General features: G+C 34.7%; 2 protein-coding genes across 5 annotated transcripts; one reads left to right on the top strand and one right to left on the bottom strand.

Annotated features, from left to right (window-relative positions):
• Nucleotides 1-66: 66 nt before the first annotated feature.
• On the bottom strand, nucleotides 67-8,465 carry Su(P) (prostaglandin E synthase Su(P)). Its single transcript, XM_076134763.1, has 5 exons — nucleotides 8,044-8,465; nucleotides 4,134-4,343; nucleotides 3,485-3,684; nucleotides 2,926-3,138; nucleotides 67-2,690 (listed from the first exon to the last, which is right to left on the bottom strand). The coding sequence occupies exons 1-5, from the start codon at nucleotides 8,317-8,319 to the stop codon at nucleotides 2,420-2,422; spliced, it is 1,170 nt and encodes a 389-aa protein (XP_075990878.1). The 5' UTR covers nucleotides 8,320-8,465; the 3' UTR covers nucleotides 67-2,419.
• A 1,931-nt stretch (nucleotides 8,466-10,396) lies between these two features.
• On the top strand, nucleotides 10,397-22,093 carry LOC142986127 (uncharacterized). 4 transcript variants are annotated; one of them, XM_076134400.1, is made up of 16 exons: nucleotides 10,398-10,580; nucleotides 10,692-10,848; nucleotides 10,924-11,079; nucleotides 12,394-12,651; nucleotides 16,818-17,003; nucleotides 17,197-17,383; nucleotides 17,837-18,026; nucleotides 18,131-18,353; nucleotides 18,983-19,122; nucleotides 19,288-19,446; nucleotides 19,576-19,618; nucleotides 19,701-19,870; nucleotides 19,960-20,144; nucleotides 20,296-20,404; nucleotides 20,486-20,647; nucleotides 20,763-22,093. In XM_076134400.1, exons 2-16 carry the CDS (start codon nucleotides 10,713-10,715, stop codon nucleotides 20,934-20,936), a joined length of 2,478 nt encoding a protein of 825 aa, XP_075990515.1. In that variant the 5' UTR covers nucleotides 10,398-10,580; nucleotides 10,692-10,712; the 3' UTR covers nucleotides 20,937-22,093. The 4 variants fall into 4 exon arrangements, with proteins under 4 accessions (XP_075990516.1, XP_075990515.1, XP_075990514.1 ...); XM_076134399.1 differs by having other exon boundaries at nucleotides 18,974-19,122; XM_076134401.1 differs by lacking the exon at nucleotides 19,288-19,446 and having other exon boundaries at nucleotides 10,397-10,580; nucleotides 18,974-19,122.
• Nucleotides 22,094-22,111: the final 18 nt, after the last annotated feature.

The following is a 22,111-nucleotide window of genomic DNA, read 5'->3' as shown; positions in this document are numbered from 1 at the left end:
CCATAAAAGAAATCACTATTCTGAGCCATCTTATAAGCAGGTGGTATATGAAATAATACGCAAATAAATAGTCAAGTATTTTAATAACAATATAACTAAATAATAAATCACATTAACATATTGCTCTACATTCATTGTCTAGGTTATTTGAAACAAAACTACAGTTCGTTGCCATACATCAGCGAGGTGGCCTAAATAAATATAATAACTTTAAATATCTATTACGTACCAATTTACTACGTCATTTTATTAAAATATGTATTTACTAATGTACGTTTTAGGGTAATTTAAAGTAATTTTATAGAAATACTTGAGACTTCATTGAAAGCGCAATGGAATTGGAGCACGTGTTCGTTAAATGCGTACACGCGTACACGCTTTATGAGCAAAGCGTGCACGTTACAACTACGAATACACTCGAGGGACAAATGTACCACGACATGTGTCGCCCGCGACGACGGATATAGTGCGACGTTGCCGGACTTTGCTAGACATACAATACTTCGTTCGTCACTACGAACATATTGTCATTGGAGCGATGTATGATATGTTAAGCGAAATCACCCAGTCGTTTGACATTATTTTGTTTCCTACTGTATTCGTGGCTAAAAAGAGCGCAAACAGCCACTAAATGTTCTTTTAATCTTTAACACTGTTGCGTCAAAAAGGTCATCAAACCACGATCGAACAATTTATTAAATTATCAATTATGATTTCTAGGGCGCGATCTACATCAGCTTAACAAGCCTTAGCGATCAATTTTCAGTTTCGCTTTCTGTAAGCATTAAGCATACTATAGAATAAGTCCAATCTATGATTGCTTTTGAACAAAAATTGACCAACTATATCAATAATTCTGGGACATTGTTAAAAAAATACATCCTGTATTATAATTCATATATGCGAGGATATAATATGTATATGTTAAGTGCACTTTGTTGCCTGAATAAGGTGAGAACTATAATTTCAACGGGAATTCATGTATAGATAGACAATTCATCCTAAATCTACTTTAGATGCGTAGTTTTATAGCCATCTATCTATAGGCATTTACGCAATAGTAATCTCTCTCTGTAGTAACCTAGAAATCTCATAAGACATCTAAGTAGGTATTTAAACGATCTAAGTAAAATATTGCCAATAAATAACTAAGTACTACTAGTAATTTCACATCCATCTACATCATTTCTCAATAACGTACTGTCAAAGACTAGCATACTACAGTTAAGTTGCACAAATAATCTCACCCTAAAAATTTATGTATTACAAGTCTGTCCGTAACTGACGATAGGTTATTGCAATTGAGAGTATTTCTTATTCTTGTTGCACAAGCCCATGAGTACACTATTGTATAAAGGCACAAGTTCAAATAACAAGTGTATATTAATAATATATTATGTAATGTCAATAATAATTTCATTGTGTATGCAAAATACTATATTAAGTAGACCACCTCAGATGACAGATAGGACAGTTTCACTACTCATGAATACCAGGATAATACAAGTCTTAGTTTGCAATGAGCATAAACTATGGTATTGGCGTAACATGGACCAACGGATATGTTAATAAGCGCGATTTGCGTACGATTTCAGTATCGAAAACTCGGTACAAAAGCGTGCATTTGAATGGTTTCGCACTGTGCGTTTTTTCGCAGATATTTTATAATTATACCTAGTGTTTCTGCAACACGACTCAAAAATTACAGGCCAAAGAAGAGGTTTAAAAACCGCCTTTATACCATATAATGATGGTGACTAATATGTCAAGAAAAAGGGTTTAAAAATCGCTTTTACCAGTGGAGCCATCTGTACAATATGAGTATTCATTCGGGTAGTGAAACCGCCCTTATTAGTTAGTAACATGTATAGAACCTTCAAGCTGAGCGTACTAACGCCACGTATCCAATGGAGTTAAAATAAATAATGATTGATATTGAATGCTCCTATTTCTAATTTAGAGAATTTATTATCATATATAAGTTTCTGATTTGCCTATAATTTTACTAGAATTTATAATCATATTCTTATCGAGTAAAAACGGTGATTTAGAGTGGTATCGTAATATGAAAAAGTTCAAATATCAAGCAGGTATTCTATTGAAAGATTCGTAAATTATGTCCGTTGATTATAACTACGTAAATCTATGACAAATCTTTATTTCTCGCATCAGAGCATTCAAACATCTATAACATTAAGTACTTGTACTAATTAAGGCAAACATTTCGCTATAAGTAACAGTGGCAGTTCGCTCGCTAATATTGCTGTGTTATTGCTATCATGATTAAATTACATATATGAATAGTAAACATTCTATATAAATCAACGTTAATAAATAGCATTTGTAAAGTCTGTAAAAGTATAGATGTGTATGGCAAACATTAATTGTGATAAACACTAGCTAACAATTTAGGAAACTTTTATGCGGAGGCGTGTACTTCGATCACTTTACCCATCCTCCTGTGTATCGTGTTCTTTATGTTATTGTACCATGATTCCACTTGTGTGTTTTGCTTTAGGTCCTCGAAGGCCGTACAACCTTCGATGCTGCTTAGTACTCCGAACACAGTGATGTCTGCCAAGTTTGGATTCTCTCCACCGAGGAACGGTGTACCCTTTTTATTTATCGCTGACAGCCATTCGTTGACAGCGTCGTACAGTGACTCGCGGGCGTCCTCTTTGATGTTATGTCTGAGAAAGAACAAATAAGTTTCACTTAGTATGATAAATCAGATATTATGTTTAACAATCTACTATTCGCAAAGATTCTAGAAAATAATCTAATGTCATGTTCTATATGAAGACTTCCCTTAGGAGATCATAACATTAAGACTGCAAGCATATTCATCATAAAGTTGGCCGTCATTTTTAATTATTTCGTGCACCAAACTTAGTTACATACATTTCATAAAATTGTAAAAGTTACCTGGTCTTCAGTCTTTTAGAGATCATCCACATGGCAGCAGCACCAACATACACCATGAGGGCGCACTCCCACGCCGGGAAGAACTGCCGCCACCCGCCAGCTTGCTCGAACCATTGGAAGGTCTCTAGTGCTTCGGCCGCCGTCCTGTACACGTTCGGTGACAACGTGTTCACCAGAACTCGGTCCGCCCATTGACGCCATTCACGCTCTTCACTGAAATAATATATGCGGATTATTATATGCTGAAAGCAATTTAACAACAGCAGATAATTTCGTATTGACAAGATCGCAAAAAGCCACCGTCCAAGCAGGTACCGTTCAAATACTCTAGAAAATTCCTACGGCTTCTAAGTTATGTTGATATTTAAACCAATTTCATTGATAAAGAAGTTGTCGAAAAATAATCGTTCTTTGCGACGCAAAAGTTTCCTCTCATTCTGAGAACAGACCAGTTTGAATTTGTTTCACTAACAAATTCCTAAAACCCTGATCTAATACCTAATATGGATCTTGAATCAAACAGCAATTGTAAAATATCAAGGTTTATAATAAAACTTACATTTCAGCAGCCCTTTCCTTCTCATCAGGTACAGGAGCATTATGCATGATGAAGTATTTATTTGTGATGTCAGTAGCATCTTTGCCCGTGTCATTGATATATTTGGTCACAGGATAGAACTTGATAATGTCCCTCAACGACGCCTTATCACGCATGTACGTTTCAAGCACGGAAATTATTGCTGTGCTGTCCAGTAGTTGCTGAAAGAAACAATGGACATGTGTTATGCTTCGGTATGTCGGTTGGATATGGAATTTGTTATGATGATGTTTGATGCTGTTATTGCAAGGTAGGATTTTCAAACTCGCAATATTGTTTCCCATGATACTGTTGGTTATTACATTCTTCCACTACCTACACACAAAAAGAACACTTTTCTACACTAAATGGTTATAATACTTCTGTTTGTTTAATTCATTTATTAAGACTCAGGCTGAGACATCAATGCAATCGATGCATCTTTTTCCTTGTCTGTAACACAATACAATGCAGCCGCAGTTTTACATTCTCTGTGGACTTCTGTTTATTGTTTTGTTTCGCATCAATACTTTGTTTGTCGATGTTTTCTAGTTGCACAATAGCGCAGTCATAATCTCGACAACAAACTTAAATGAACAGTTTATGTATTAGATATGTTTATAGATTTTACCTGGTATCCCCCATCAACTTTCGCCAGTAGAATGGGTACCTTCTTGTACCCTGACCACTTGATTGCCTGACGCAGCACGGCGTCTACCTCAACGATCTCATAGCTGATGCCTCTTGCGTCCAAATACGCCCTGACCTTGCAGCAAAACGGACAGGTGCGATATTGGAACAACGTGAGCTGAAGGTCACTTGCGTCTCCATCATTTGTTACCTAAAATATAAAAAAGAAATTGATAAAACTATGCACATATTACTACAAATCTTATTCTTATTACAAAATATGCGATATGCATTTTTGTATTTGATAGCTTTTCATTGATAGGAAAACTAAGGAATGGTATGGTATCTACCAAAATTAAGCACCAGATTTTTTTATAACCTGGATTACACACTTTTTATAATAATATGTCGCGAGCATTGGCTACTTAGTTAAGTATAAAATAGCAGCACAGCAGATGCATGTACCTCACTGATACGCATCATAGAGTTCTCATCTGTTTACCGTGTCAATTGTCACAATGAGTAGTCAATCGGGTCAAGTGTCCGTTCACAACACTTACTATTAACCTGGGAATTACGAAAAGTCCTTGATTCTCCTACTGTTTAAATACCTTTTACAACCATTATTTTTATCGCCAGCACGCCCAGCCACTAAATATTTGATAAGAAAAAGAAAAGCCTGATTGGACATCACTTGTAGCAAAAAATTACAAAATTTTATAACCTATTCCTATGTCAACAATTATTTTGGTAATCAAAATTTACCATATTCAAAGCATCTGTGTAGGGCAAAAATAGATTAATTGTTAAAGAACTCTAGTTTGTTTGGTTGATAGTCAATTTTAATCTATCAGGAAAGAAGTTAATATAATATATGTAAGCAACAACAAGGCTAGATCGCACAGCCTGTCTTTCGCATAGCAGATTGTATGGTTTTCATGCAGAACAATACATCATGAAAAGCTTTAGGATTTATCTGATGGCTAATCATTATTGAATCAGATTGTCTCCCTGGATGACACAGGCCCTTGATGGACTATTAAAATCTTCATAATGCAATAGGAGCCACAACTGCTATTTTATTAAACTTACTTCCTTTTTATAGGCTTAGTAGGATATGAGTTGATGCAATATTAACCTCTTCAGGGGCACATAATGTATCAAAATTATTGCTAGATAGCAAGTCCATTTAGCTATGTACTTAAGGCTCAGTTGGTCCAGATTTGTAACTAAACCAATTATTATTGTAACAAACTAAATATTATCATGAAAATTGTGCTTAGGGCCCAAAACTTGAAAAAAAAGATAACCATTTCCTACACAAACGTAATAAAAATTGATAGATTGTTATGTTTATAATCACATCAATAAAATAGGCAATGAGTCACACCAGCACATCAAAAAATGACTATTAAACATACTGCATTTAATTTGTGTACTTATGCTGATAATAATAGTTTTTGTTTTATCAAAATCGGGTCAAAATTACCGAAGTTACAGCGTTATAAAGTTTCACTGTTTTTTTTAAAATTGCGTTGCTTCGCGCGCTATGCGCTGACGTCACGTCGCGACAGACACGCTTGTTCGACTGCGGGTGATGCGGAGTTTTGATTTGAAAAGTGATTTGCATTTAATATTTAAAGAGTCTGTGTATGTGTATGTGTTATAAATTTAATCATCGCGTTTTTTGTAAAATAAGCCTCCACTAAGATATCCTCGTATCACTATATAAGAAAGTTGAACTAGTATAGGTACCTACTACTAATAATATTTTTGTGTGTAGTTAACAATAAAATTGAAAGTTTGTTACAACTGGCATTACAAATAATGAGTGTTACGTACCTACCAAGTGTAAATTTGGAAAACATAGTTTTAAAATAACATTATAAAAAAAAATTGTCATCCCTGCCTCTGACTTTAGTCAGGTTGATGGCTATCATATGAACGCATGAATCTACTCTGTAGGTAGTCTTATATGATTGGGTGTGTAATGCGAACTTTTAATTAAACTAACATTTTAATTTTGATATTATATATTTATATGGCATCTTGATCTTGAGGAAGTGTTCAAAAGGCAATAAACTTCTATTTAACATTTGCGCTTGACAGTATCTGAACCGGGCTTTTAGTTTTAGATTAGGTGTCTTTTGCAAAAATATAAAACAGTTTACATGGTACAGAAAAAAACAATTTTTGGGGTGTTTTTTCACTGGAGTTAGTACACATAGGAACAATACAATATTTTCTAACCATTTTGTTTGTCCCCGAGTGGTATAAGTTGACACCTCCCACGCAAGTGGTCGCAGGTTCGAACCCGAGGCAACACACCAATGACTTTTCGAAGTTATGTGTGTATTAGAAATAATTATCACATGCTCCAACGGTGAAGGAAAAACATCGTGAGGAAACCTTGCATGCCTAAAAATTTGTTTAAAACATTTATTGAGGGCATGCAAAGTCCCCAACACGCACTTGGCCAGCGTGGTGGACTCAAGGCCTAGCCCCTCCCTCATTACGGGAGGAGACCCTTGCCCAGCAGTGGGACATAAAAATGGGTTAAATTTATTATTATTATTATATTTTGTTTGTCCACTATAAGCAAAACAAATTATTTAAAGTGAAACCGCGAGAGCGCAACGAGCCTATGTAGGTATTGGCAAGTACTGACGAAATAGCAGTGTCGTGAGATGACGTCATACGTCCGTGCGGCCGCTTCGCCGGAGTTTGGCGCGAAGGCCATACTTTGACGTTTAATATCTCGGTCATTTTTGAAGATAGGAAAAAAATAAAAACAGATTTCTTATCCTTGAAGTACCTAGTTTTTAAATATGCTCATAACAAAAATCATTGGTGTGACTCATTGTAATTCCTCTATGAGTTATTCAATTATAGCAACATAGAAGATATTATATTATGTAGTATATAAGTAGATAATGTTTTATTACTACAGTGGGAAGTACTTGAAGTGAAATATATTATTTGTATACACATGCTGTATACTTAAAGACAATTTAAAAAATATATCTTTGAAATCCCAAAGTCTTTGTGTTACCTAGGATTCAATATTTATGTACTGGCCACTTCAGATCATGTACATTAAAAAAAAGTTTTGCACTCAACTTTTGTAATTTACATTTCCATTTTAATTATAATAACCTGTTTTAACCAGAAGCATGATTATATGCTGAGAAACTCAAGAAATCAAAAATTATATAATTGGTACCTAACACAACTCTGTGATAAAAATGATAACCCTGAACTTAGGCAATATTTTGAAAAATAACAATGAATAAATTAATTTTAAACAAATAGCAAGAGATAATTACTGACTGGGATTCTTTCAGAGCCCAAAATAAGAATATAAGAAAAAAGATAAACATTCAATTTATAACAATCTCGGACAATATGTACTTATCACCATTATGTGTGGTTACCATTATTATAGGCTAGTTTTGAATTTCTCACATGACTAGTCATGCAAACAATTTAGTTTAATTCTTAAACAGGATAAGGTACCTCCTTTATGGTAATAAAAGACACTTAATTTTTTTTATGGGTATTTGTAACTGTCATGACAACAAAACAACTAAGGCAAATATCATGTTCAACACTGTATCAATTACATAATTACCTAGAAATATAAGGAACTTATAGGTTAAATGCAGTGCTGGTTGTATCTTTAGTGGAAACTTAGAGAACCTAATTGAAGCACTAGGATGTAGCCCCAAAATTTTTGACACCACACTAATTTAAAATGAGATTAGGCTGTTGAATAATAGTAACATGAGGAAAATGAACTAAAAAATATTCACAATGCTTTTAAAACAAGCATTTAGAACATGTTTGCTACAATCAAATGGATACCTAAAATGTAATGTTATAACATTGTTATTATTATAATTTATTCTTACCCTGTAGTGAGCCTGGTATTCAGGAGCCGACTTTAAAAAGGCATATTCCTCCTCCTCGTTTACGCCGGTGTGCTTCTTAAGGTTTACTTTGTAGTGAGTGTAACCTCCATAGCCTGCTCCGACCAGAACACCAATACTAGCACTGACCAGAGTTAGCTTCGAGGTTGATTTTGGAAGCCGGCTTTTCGTAGAGAAGAAATATTTAGGCAAGTTCACATTCTCTTTGAGCGAGGGCAAGATAACTTTTCGTAGTATTGTGAACGACGGTCTCCACATTTTACTACAAAATTATAATGTTTCCAAAATAAATGATCACATGAAAACAAATTGTACTGTATGTTTGAGGTAGGTTGTGGGGTACCCAATGTGCAAATTATTTTCGGGGTCCCGCAAATTATCAATGGATGGATACCTGCCACAGATAATAGAAGTTGGTGCAATAAATTGCCATTGAGGTAAATAAAGTTAATCGATTATCACCCAAATCGATTAATCGATCTAAGAGTTAAATAGTAGAGATTTACTGAATTTTATTATTTCAATTTTTTTCGTTAAAACACCATTCAACATCTGTTGGTATGCTCCATCAGTTAATAGAATTAGCCAATACAGTAACCTCGAGCTGTCTTCTTAAAAGTCTTCTTAAAGATATTTTTCCTATGAAGGTCTCAGCTTTATAGTACCAACATAGAGCTACTTTCGGACGCTATTCCCGTCGGTATCAAATGGCGAGACTAGGCCTATAACCCGTTTCCTACCCATGAACACATAAGTATGAAGTACCCGTAGATCAGGAGTTCCTGAGTTGGTTCCTATATCATCTCCATACAATAAAAAATAGGTACCATGCATTCTTATATACATATAGGACAGTGTTTTTCTGACAGAAAAGAAAGATTTCAAGCCCGTTAAAAAGCTTTGATGGTACGTTTACATGCTTGCCAAGTCTTGGCAAACTGCAAACAGTCCCAAGCCTCCACAAATCTCGTTTGGCGTTTGAAAGGCGTTTATACGCTTGTGAATATGTCAGTCTGCAATATACATCCAAGCATAGCGGACACCGAACTTGTGACGGCTATTGTATTTGGTTTAACGTACTTTTATTTGAAATGTAAGCAAAGTGAAATGTTTTTTTGTTTATTTTTTTTATTTGCTTTACTGGCCTTCCAATAAGTTCATCAAGACGAATCCATGCATCTGCTTGTTTCTTCTTATCTTTATGATTTGCATTTTTCGGATTCCAGATGCGTGGTTCCATTTGGTAATGTTCTAGAAACGAAAGACTCTCCTCATTCGACCAGCAACTCATTTTTTATTTATTTTTTGTAAAATCAAGCAAGCGTGTACTCGCCGCGAGATCACAATGGCTACTAAACGCGGACCAACATGTAAATGCATCGCAAGCGCTTGCCGCAAACGCCCTTTGATCTGCGTAAAAAAACCGACACTCGACTGGATCGGATGCAAGCAGGCACAAGCCCACGCAAGCCAAGCCAAACGCCCTTTTTACATGCTTGCGATTGTCAATCCTTGCCAAGGCTTGGCAAGCGTGTAAACGTACCATGAAAAGTTGAACTTCAAGCAAGACTACCTGTCGGTGAGCTTTACGAGTTGGTGTCAATAATGCAATAATGTCGAGTAAAAGGTTCAAAATCTATTACAACGTTGGTCGGATTCTATAATCTTTAGATTCAGGTTATTTAGATAATATGAGATATTTGAAAGTGTTGAACTTCGCTCTCGAGCATTTTTCATAGCAACTGTTATCCAAACCCCAAATGGTACAGCTGTTAGGAATATGTAGGATCTGGAAGGTGTATGGTTTCATTGAGTCTTTGTGGGTTGTTTTTATAACAGCCCATAAAGACTCTCAGTCTCACTGGCAAGGTAGCAAGTAAAAAAGTTAAATGTTGTTAGGTGGAGACATCGCACTATTGCTATCCGTTTGAATTTGAATAATGTTATAAGGTTCTAACGGTTTCACAGAAAGACCCATTACCTCTATTGTAATTTTCATGACAAACGTATCAGTATAATTTCGTCATCATATTATTTTAATCTAATCATAAAATAAACTTGAAATGAATTAAGTAGGTTTAAAGATCCAGTGTTATTTATGGCAAATGCCATATACTTAGCGATATTAAAACTCTATTAAAGAAGCAGGTTATTGGAAAAGTCTCCAGCATCATTTAATTTTTTATACAAGCACCTTAACACTGGTTTACTTAATATAAAAGCTGGAAAACCAGACAAGAACGACACGGAAGTGTACTGTGTAATCGAGTTTATCTAATCGATACAATAAATTGACCATAGACAATCTTGTATTCACAACAATAATTTTCGTTGTCTCAATTTGTCCTGTCTATGCAGTCTATGAAACATACCAGATCTAATAAACCGAAATATTATATGGTTTTGTGAAAATAAGAGATGTCTTTCTCTTTTGTTTTCTTTTTTCTTGTATAAAAAGTGCGACAAGTTGTAAAACGATATGTTTAATACGGGGGACTTAATCTCGCGCCATAAGTAAGGTAATTGTCGATTCACATCTTGTTATACGTATTGGCGCGTTAGTGATTCCGAATATTTTTTTCCTAGTGATTTGTACTGCGCAGTGTCCGATAATGTCGTTTTATGTGTAGTCGGGTGGTTATGCTCGAAACATGCCATCGACGTCGCGGTCGAGGGGCTCCGGGCGCGGGCCGGACGGCGCGCCACGGGCCCAAGTCATAGCGCCCATGTCGGAGCGGCAACAGCTGGCGTTAGTGATGCAGATCTCGTCTCAAGATGCTCCCCCAGGTGAGTTCTCGTTTGTAGCTCGTACGTTTCCTAGCTAAGAACAGTTATTGGGACTTCCCGCCATTCCATGTCCAGCCGCTCCGACCCCTGCAGAAGAAAGAAAGCGCACGAGACAACAACGTAACGAGCGCGGTGAGACACCCCTTCATGTGGCAGCTATCCGAGGGGACCATGATCAAGTAAAAAAACTTCTTGATCAAGGCCAGGACCCCGATGTCCCTGACTTTGCTGGTAATGTAGCGTTGTACCATGAATTGTCAATGTTTTAATATTTTTCTTCATTGGATAACATTTCTGTCTCTTGCTTCACAATACTAATCTGAAAACAATCTGCTTACATTCATTGAAACAAAAATACATGTCCGAGACTGTTGATGTTTAAGCATTGTTGTTGTTGTACTCACTGTCTTGATATTAGAAATAACTGTTCACGTTCACATGACGAATTATACATACTCTCGTAGTCCTAGGATTAAGTTCAAGCTGCAGCCGATGTGGAGTACATCGCAACTGAGGGTTGAACGTGTGAGCTTGAACTTAACTCTGTATGTATAATGAACCCTCCCATAGCACAAGCATGATTAGTTTGGTTGGCAGGGTTGATAACAATATAGCAACAGGTTTTGTTTTTAAACTGAACATGGTTAGTTACAATGAACATTAAAACATACATTCATTCCATTTAAACTAAATAGGTATGTAGCTATATATCCTTATTTTGGGTATGCTTTTTATTTGTTTTCACATCAAACTGAAAATCATTTCTTTAGTTTCACGTTTGGAAACATATCTATTCTAGTTGAGTTTCATTCAAGTCCATCTCATTATTATTATTTTTATTTTATCTATTATAACAATTATTTTGCATAATTTTAGATTATTCACTTTAAATCCCACAGGTAGTAAAATATTATCAGCAAGAGGATTTAAATTTAAACAAAAACCTGCATTTTATGCAAAATCTTGGAATAATGAATGAATATATAAAGCTATCATGTGGAATAATACTATAACAGTTGAATAACTTTGTGTTCTTTGAAAGCTATTGTAGATTCTCCTGTCATGAACTAATATTCAGTTCACACAATTGTTTCCCATTGATGACTCTTAGAAATACTAACTGACTGACTTTATTTGATTTATTAAAATGCATGATTATAATATGTCACTGACAAGAACAATGCACTAATACAACATCAAAGATCCCTTTAATATCCCTTATTGCTTAATATAAAAAGATGCAATGAAAGTAAATTGATATTCTGCATAATTTTAATAAAATGTGCACCATTGTCACAAGTTTATATACAGAAATAACATAATATGGAAATATATATGGTGATTGAGCTTCATGTAGTAGTAACCAGAATGGTGAAGGACAATAACACAGAATGATGAGATGCAAGGAGTCTGTATGATGAAGGCCATGATAAGAATATGCATTTGCTGAATTGAGCAGCTGAAATGGCACTGGCAGTCTGAACATGGGCCAGGCCATAGGCCGCTGCTACTGATAAATGTACTAAACAACATTTTAATCAATAGGATGGACACCACTTCATGAAGCGTGCAGTTATGGGTGGTACCAAGTTGTAGTGGTACTTGTTAATGGGGGTGCAAATGTGAATGCAAAAGGTTTAGATGATGATACTCCTTTACATGATGCCACAACTTCTGGCAATCTCAAAATGGTCAAATTCCTCATTGAACATGGGGCAGATCCATTTGTGAAGAACACTAAGGGGAAAATGCCATCAGATTATGCTGCTGCACACATCTTTGAGTACCTGCAGTCGTTAAAAGGTATGTGCTACAAATTCCAATTATCTTTCTTTAGATTGTTTAGTATAAATTAATATGCCTCATTTCCTCTATGTAACTTGCCCTCAATCTGTAAATCATGTAAAAGTTTAGAAGTTCATAATATTCCCTTGTATCTATTGTACCTCAAAAACCCTGACAAGAAAAATCCATAATGTAGTTCACTAAAATTGTAATAAGACTCTTCAAACATTGCGCAAATCAAAATGGTGATAAGGCATAAAAATTTCTACTAAGCAATCAATCCACACAATACTTGGATCATCTTACAACAAAAATGTTGATGCATTAACTTGTAACACACCAAAATTAAAGCAAAGTGGGTAAAATAATATGATAATTTTCTATTATGTTTAATTAACACATTTTGATACAGAATATTGATGAGTCAGGAACTTGTCAATCTGAATAGTCATGCTTGTCCCGAACACTGAATGTTTGCTTCACATACTGTAGAAGCTTTGTCTTCCCCACTGTGGCAGCTGTTACTATTATGTGTCATATTACTGTTTGTACTCTTAGTCTCCTCAAAGATAGCATGTTGACATGGCTATTCCTGCAAACTCCACTAGTTATTGTTGTGGTATATATCTTCCCATGGAAAAAACAAAAGTCTTGCAAAATTACTTCTACCTGGTAGTTATTGAATTATTCATGCATGTTGATTGTGATCTGTAGTCATTAGTGATTGTAAGTCAATTGTTATTATATAAATGATAAGATAGCTATACAATAACAACATTTTGTTATTGTACAATACTGGTATGTTTTATTTAAGTGTCAACACAAATGCTTCAATATACATTTTTGTATTTCATTTTTGAAATACAGAAATATAACTGTTCTATGTTAGCTGTTAATATTTTTACTACATAGGTATCATCTTATTCTTACCTATTATTATGATATTACTAATCTATTTTTAAGGAGAATATTTTATATTTTAAGTCTTACTAGTTTGCAGGGATTAAATATAAATATATGTTAATGTAATTTGCTGACATATTTGTGTTTAACCGAGCAAATTGCAGCCATATTTTAGCCACTTTAGTTTATTGTAATACTATCAACTACCATTCTAAACTTTGGATATCAGTAGGTATACAGATCAAAATAGGTATTTGAGTTAAAATTCATAAAAAGTAAACAAACGAAAATTTAAGCTCTGTGATGCCCAAAAAATATTTTTCTTTAAAGCTCCCCATGCATATTGATAATGAAATAATTTAAAATATTGCAGTCAATTGATCCATGCAATCATAAAATATCGTTGAATAAACCAATTCCAGTGTCCTCATGCCACAGTCTTGTTGACCTACTTCTTAACAATAACACTAGGTACCCCATAACTATAATTACCTATAGGGCATCAATTCCCTTTGTTTAAAAACAAAACTTTACTTCTTTGTGTATGTTGGGAATATTTCCTCATAGAGATATTATTAGAAGTGTGTTTATTATTTTTAAAGAATGCACTACTTATGTTATTCTTAAGTTTTCTCATAACAAAAGTACTAAGAAAGTTATGTATTAAATAAATTTATGTTTAAGATAAATTCAATCTTTAATAAACATAGCTTAGATTTTTCTCTACTGAGATTCATAGAATTGTCCTGAGCAAACAAATTATTTTAGTTAGGACAAACATAAAAGATTCAGATTTTTTTTTATCTGAGATCTCTTTGAATACCAAGCAGAATAAATACAACAGTTATTTTTCATACTGCATTGTTGGTACTTGTTGAATTGAATAGGCAATTTGTTTGATACATCTCGACGAATTCGACCTTGCTCTTTATTTTGCGTCGTAGCTGCTGTACCACACGAGCTATAGTTAGAGGTAGGTAGGAGTAGGTCGCTTGATAGGTACTTACTACCTACGTACTTGTAATGTCAACGAATGAAATAAACCAATAGGTCTGCGAAAACAAATGCAATACATTTTTGTAAACAATAAATTATTTGCATTATGTCAATTAGGCGTTTTATATTATAAACTTAGTAAACTCAATGATGTAAACATTTCACTGAATGCAACGGAACGTATTTTATTAACATGAAGTTCGTTCGGGATGCAAAATGCAATCTGTGTGACGTGCCGTTTCTTTACACGCAGAAGTATTTAGTATTTTTCATCAATTGATTTTACAGGACATTTTATAAAAAATTATACCAATGTTAAGTTCACCAAAATTTATGATTATATTTCACTTGTTATATACGTTTTTTTTTTTATTGTGGTCAAATTTTGATAATATGTCATCTTGCTGTATCTGTTCTTCAAACCGTTTTTAATAATTTCTTAAATATTAGGACATCCACTGGCTCTATGTTTTCGTATCAAAATAACGACATTTTGGTGAATTTTATTGAGATCAAAAATCCGACATTATTTTTTACATAGTCAAATCTTAAAACAGTTTCTTATGTAACGGCGTCTCAATTATACATAATTGTTATTGTGTCTTCACGATTACCGAGTGTACCGAAGTACCCATTTCAATGTAATGATACATAGAACTTAAAAAATACGTGAAACTTAGCTGAACTAACTTTAACCTTAATTCTTCGTTTATAGGATGCTTTAGAAATCTTTCATATATTTTATGGAATCGTTTTAACGGTAAAATGTTATAAATATGTTACAAATGCGTATTTACGAGTTTCATGATTGAATATTTTTTAATCTGTGTAGTATTCATTTATGACGTATCGTATTAGTCCGCGAAACGGAACGACATGGGGCGTGTTGCTTGGGCTGTCGAATGATGGCCGATCCTTGACGCCAACTTCGTGGCGGTTTTGTAGACCGATTTAGCCTAAGTTTTTATTGTGGAAAATTACAGCTCGAAAACAAGTATAAAATCTCCAAACTGTCGTCCTACGTGAAATGCAAAGGAGGGCGCTCTCGCACAACAAAGGGGAGTTTACGTTTTGTCATTATTCGCCATAGAGTATGCGTAAAATAGTAATGCACGCCGCGCACATCAACCGCGATCAAGCTGTGACCCCTGCGTAAACTCCTTATAATGACCTGACTGACGTGACAATATGATTATTTTTGACGAGATTCTGTCTCAGTAGATCCTTAGTTTAGTAATATTGACAGACGTAGTGCCTCATATTTATGTCGCCGTGAACGTATTGCGGAGGCGCTGAGGTAATTACGTTCTGTATTCTCGTTACGGGGCGGAAAGATTTGCAGTACCTTGTGTTTCTTATACGTAAGTACATTATTCTTTGTACAGCTGGAGGAACTGCGGTTATTTAGGATTTTGTGAATGTGTTGACGAGTCTAGTTACGAACGAGTCGTACTCATTGATATCAGTGTTTCTATTGTCTTATCAATACGTGTGATGTATCAATAGTGTGTTAGATATACAGTGGCTAAGGTATTATTATTTATGCAACACGTTACAAGTGTCTAATAAATATATTATGCAGTTTTTTCAAGTTGCTTTGTGCTAAGGTTCATTGAACTATTGAGTTAAATCAAAGTAAATTTATTGACATAAACTTTTGTAAACAAGATCACTACTAAATGACTAGTAGACTTGGTTTATATTTCCTCAGTTTTAGAGGATAAAATGTGAAACTAATTAAGTATACACACATGCTTATTCAATTAGGTACCTACCTAAATCCACTGATGATTACTTTGTTAGTTCAAGTGGCTATTTTTAGAATATTGGTGTTGTTTGAATCTGTTTAAGTTTAATTAAAAAGTACATTTGCATTTGTAGTCATTAATGAAACAACCAATTAAGAATGAGATAGCATATTCTTATCTATAGGTACATGCTTGAAATCTTATATACTTCAGCTTGTATAATGAAATTTATGTCTCATTATGTCATGTTAATTTTATGACTGTACTAGATGCAAAAAGTATAAATATGTTGTGGAAATGAAACAATTAACATAAGTCATACTTATTCTTAGCTAACATGTCATGTAAATAACAAGATGATTTATTTACATTGTCTTGAATATTTAAATTGTGCATTAATTCTTGTTACTTTAGCTTGAAAAACTGCCTGAATTGAGTTCAATTCTAGGATAAAATTACTCCAGCAGTTTAGATTCATTTTTTCCAATTGTTATTTTAATTGAAATTACTTGGAACATGTTTTTTTTTTGACAATAGATAATAACGCGAGAGCAACACACGTCAGTCGGGCAAGGGATGACAGCGGCAAGAAGGGTTGCAATGCCAGTGGTAACAGTGATTGCAGTAAGCGGAACAACATGGAGACCCTAGCCCAGGGGGAACATTTTGATGGCAAGGACGTCACCACACAAGAAAAAGGCGGCACTAGTGAAAGCAGAGTTGGTAAGTATTATTTTTTTATGATAGATAAAAACCCATTATATCATACTCAATATTAGAGAATATTTATTTTTAGATTAATGGCTGTCAATAGATTAATTCAAAAGTTATCTGATTGTACACATCTAATTCATTAATATTGTAATGTTGAAAAATACGACAGCTGGTACATTATATCTTTGTTATCTGATTATAGATAGCCCACAGCTAAGTAGCAATGTTGTGAGTTCAACTCAAGACGAATCCATTAAACGGCCGTATGAAGAAAGTAATGAAAACGATACGGCCGACGATGATGTGTCGAAGAGGAAAAAGCGTAAAGATAATGAAGAGAAGGAGCCCATGGGCAAGCCAGCTCCGGTGGCGCGCGGTGGACCAGGACGGTAAGACATACTTTAATCTTTCAATATAGTCTATAAAACCAACAAACTAAAAGGTAAATTTCTCTATAGTCAGAAAACTTAGTTAAGAATTTTATTTGATAATCAGTCAAAATAGTCATAGTCATTGAATATAATTTTCTGACTATAAAAAAAATTACCCATGGTTCAAGCCAAAAAATATAACAGCATGTGTTATTCCATGACAAAAACGTATAACACCTTATTAAGTACCTACTGAGAAGGGTAATAACCCCTTGATACAGAAATGAAATGGCAAAACCTAATACGAAACTTACTTGTATGGTTGCCTTTGTAGATTTATGCTTACGCATAACTAATAGTGTAATTGTAGATCAGTTAAAACTTGAATAGCAATTCTTGAGAGTAAGATCGCATTTTTACGCGCATCGAAATTTGATTAGCAATAATAATGCTTTTATATTTCTGTTCCAGTATTCTTACCGGCAGTAAACCACCGGGGCCAGCAAGTAAGACTGGGGCAATACCACTAGGCAAGAGCGGCGGCGCTCAGAACGTTAGTAAGAGCGGGTCGGGGGGTTCGTCCTCAGGGAAGGGCACCCCCCAGGCGCAGGGGAAGGGAGGAGGCACGGGGTCTAAAGCAAATGCACAGGGGTCGCATCAGGTAAATATCATAACTTTGTAGTGAAATAATCGTCAGACATCGTTTTTTCTTAATTGTGAGTAATTAAAATGGGATATCAATAACCACTGTTTTATTTTTTATAGGGAAAATCATCGGGTGGAGGCAAAAGTGGCTCAGGGCTGCAAGTAGGTAAGCAGGACAGAAAAAGTCCTGTCGCTAGCCCAAAGCCGAATCAAGCCAAGGACAGTAATAATGACGACGATGATCAGAAAAGTACGGAGTCAGCTGCACCGAAAGTACCACCGCTAAAGATCGTCATACCAGGCGGCGCGAGCGGTTCCGGCAGCAGAAGCGAACAGGAAGAAGGTACAACTCAGATCATATACATTTTCCTAGATTTTAGAACTTGATAGCTAGTTATCATTATCGTTTTACCTATAGATAACTCACGTCACGATATCTGAAAGCATAAAAAAATTATGCAGTCCTTTTATACATCTTTGGCATAAAATTAATCATCTATTGCCTTTACCTTTTTAATGCAGCAAAATGTAAGTGGATGTACCTTATATCGTACTAAATCTTCATTGTAATTGTTTTTAGTAAATAGTGGTTTTCGTTCTGTTCTATGGTGTTTTGTTGTAGCATTTTAAATGTTGTTACAATATGTCACTATCTGTTACCTTTCAATATAAATAATCTCTTCTTAATCATGACAACTATTCAATGTATCTACAAAAATAATTATCTAGTCACTAGTACTGTACTGACTTGTCTTATCAGAAATAAAACTAATTGGCCATGTTTTACTTATTTTGCCAATCCAGCATTGGTGGCAGCCATGTATGTTGCTTGTTTGTTGTGACGATTTATATAAGTTCAGTTTTAGTAGAATATTGTTGTCCATTTTACTTTTATGCAGTGTTTAATCAATGCTTGCGAATAATAATGCACTCTGTAGCTTCGAGATAACTAATCTGGTTTAGGTGGCACAGGTCAGAGGGGTGGCGGCAAGGGTCGTGGAAGCGCGTCGACTTTGCCCTATGTCATTCCGTGCACTAGCACTGACACGGGGCAAACATCCGACAGCTCCGACGGAAACTCGGACGACAAGAGGGGCGGGGAAGGAGGCAAGGTAATACACATTTACTGTTTAAAGTTTGTCGAATCATATGTGTGTTAGATTTTCTATTTTATTGTCAAATGCATTTTTACCTTTAATGAATTTTTAATTATAGTTTCATGTTAAAATTTTAAATACCTAAACTAACATGCTCATAAACCTACTTTTCGTCCGAAGGCTGGACAGAGAGTCCTCCGTTCTCATAGGACGAATGACGGGGAGAAAGATAAAGATAAGGAGAGGACGTCCCCTCAGACAGGGAATGATAGCCGCTCCGGAGCGGGACAGGCTCAAGCTAACTTGAATTCCAATAAAAGTCCTACACCTTCGGGCTCTGTAAGTACATGAGTATATAAATTTTATAACCTTAAAATTGTTAATTTGACTCACACGATCCTTTGGACTTATATTGTTTGTATTTATTATTGATATCCATAATTATTTCATTGGAAACTTGTTTTTTAGGGCCAGGATGATCACGCATCTACATCCGGCGGAAGAGGAGAATGTTAGTTGCTATTCAATTATTTATTATCATTTTAATTTTCTACCGCTGCTATGAATTATAATCCTAAATTTATGCATTTTAGCATCTGGCCATTCAGTGGAACTTCACCCGAGAAAAAGGAAGATTAAGGCCTCTAAAGACGGTCACTCGCGTGACATATCTAAGTCTGAACAAGTACATGAGAGCAGTAGCGTGAGCCACAACATCACTCATTCCAATCCTTATCAAATGTATATTCATATTCGGAAACAGGTGCGTAATTTAAAAACTATTTGGCCAAGAATTAATGGTATTTGATACTCTGTATTTCAAAAACATTCTACTTATTTTCATTTTTACAGATTGACCGTCGTCAAAGGAGTTTATTCCCGGTCAAACCAAAACCTCCAAAAGATTTTAATAAATATCTGATGAATCGATGCACGTACACTCTTCAGGGGAACGTAAACCCTGATCCCCAAGTGGAGATTCCACACAATTTACCCACTCAAATGATTAGTGAATTTATGGAACAGGAAAAGGAACGGTACGTTTACGTTATTCTAGATAATATATCTAAAACATTAACTAATAAAATAAAACTTACGGCTATCTTTATTTTAATTACGTGGTGACATGAAAGTGTTCAGTAACTGTTTTTGTAAACATAGTATCTAAGTATTTTGTCTTCATTGCAGAACAAGGTTACGTATTCAACACCTAGTAGAGAAGGAGAAGCTTGTGTTGGCCGTCGAACAAGAAATATTGCGCGTTCACGGTCGCGCCGAACGCGCTGTAGCAAATCAAGTAGGTTCTATACATATTCTTCTCATCATCATTGCATTTCTTTGTAAAATCTTTTTATTTACTATGTTCATATATTTTCAGTCTCTCCCGTTCTCTGTGTGCACAATACTACGCGATAAAGAAGTGTATAACGTATTGGCGCCAGAACAGGAAGAAAAGCGCAACGCGCAGCGCTCCCGATGTAACGGCAGACAGATAAATTCGTGGCTTCAAGAAGTCGACGATAAATGGGAAAAGATCAAGGTACGGTTTAATGTGTTCTTGTACAATGATTGGTAGATTACTTCTATTTTCAACTCCCTAATAAATAAAATTGTCAGTGGCATTAATTGATTATGTCATTTGTTTGTAACAACAGGAAGGTATGCTTCGGCGCCAACACACCGAGGCCCAAACATTGCACGCTGTACAAACGATGGGATGGGAGTGGAAGCTCAAGGAGTGTGGTATTTGCGACTATAAAACAACGCCCAAAATTGAACCGACACATGTTCCACAAATACATGTGTCGAATTTTGACTTGCCCGCTTGAATTTTCAGTTCATATTGCCTGTGTTCATGTAACGTCTTCACGTTAACTAACGTTATCGTGTTGGCATAAAAATATTATTTTATTATATTTTTATTTTAAGATCTAAAAAAACGTTATAACATCAATTGGTAAAAAGAATCAAGCGGAGCTACTAAATTGGATTATATAGATCTAAAATTCTCAACAGTCGGTGAGCCTTCTATCGAATTCTCCCGCGTCTCATTTTCCGGTAGCTTGTTATTCCAAACCAATTGGAATATTACCATCAAAATCATTATTAAATTGAATAACTTGGTACCGGGAAATGGCCGAAATCTAACATTAAGTTTTTAAAGCTATCACAAAGACATTAAATGTTATAAAATGTTGTTAATTTGATAATGTCCTTGCCTAAATATATATATAATAATAAATATTATTTTTAAGCGTTACATTAGGTTCTGTAATATATAATTTTAAGTTGATTTAATAATATGGTATTGTATTATGTGACTTTATACTTATTTTAATTTCATTTAATTAATGAGAGTTTGTTAAGATACATTCAAATCAATTATTTAATATCTTATGTTAAGATTTAATCAAATTTTTAATTTCGTCGTAATTTAAAAGGAATTATTTTAGGAATTTGAGTTGTACATGTATGTATGTATGTAATTGTATAATAAGTTATAATCATGTAATCACAAGATCATCACGTCATTGTTTTTAATTATGTGATGTTAGTTTTACAGCTGCTCTTTTACTGTTTGTTACAGTTATAACAATAATATTTTAACACTTGTTATCTATTCAAAACTTTGCTAAGTAATGTCTGTGAATTCAAATGAACTCTATTCTGATCTAAATGGTTATTTTTGTACTAACTATTCAAAATTCAAAAATATTATTATTAGAATTTAATTTGTCACTCATTAGGATAATATTAGGACTGTTTCCTTGCCACCATTATGAATCACTTGTGTGCTATTCTGCCCTAATTCTACAGTAAAGGGTACATTTGAGTAACAAAATTGACAAGTGATAGATTTTAGCACGATTAAGCTGGGCCAAGAGTGGTTTTCACAAGTGGTTCATTTTGTTGCAGAGAAGTTAAAACTATTTTCTTAACTTTCTTTCATAAATTAAAACTCTTACGAGTTCAATTAGATCTCAATCATAAACTCTGTTGTTTT

This window comes from Anticarsia gemmatalis, chromosome Z (genome assembly GCF_050436995.1).
Source record: "Anticarsia gemmatalis isolate Benzon Research Colony breed Stoneville strain chromosome Z, ilAntGemm2 primary, whole genome shotgun sequence".
Taxonomy (NCBI): Eukaryota; Metazoa; Arthropoda; class Insecta; order Lepidoptera; family Erebidae; genus Anticarsia; species Anticarsia gemmatalis.
The sequence above is the reverse complement of the archived record's forward strand: the minus strand, read 5'-3'. Positions and strand labels throughout refer to the sequence as shown.

Coding starts and splice junctions, on each gene's coding strand:
- LOC142986127 (XM_076134399.1), top strand. CDS start 10,713: ATGCCATCGACGTCGCGGTCGAGGGGCTCCGGGCGCGGGCCGGACGGC. Junction 12,652..16,817: donor GTACCTGCAGTCGTTAAAAG/GTATGTGCTACA, acceptor TTTTGACAATAG/ATAATAACGCGAGAGCAACA. Junction 19,871..19,959: donor ATATTCATATTCGGAAACAG/GTGCGTAATTTA, acceptor TCATTTTTACAG/ATTGACCGTCGTCAAAGGAG.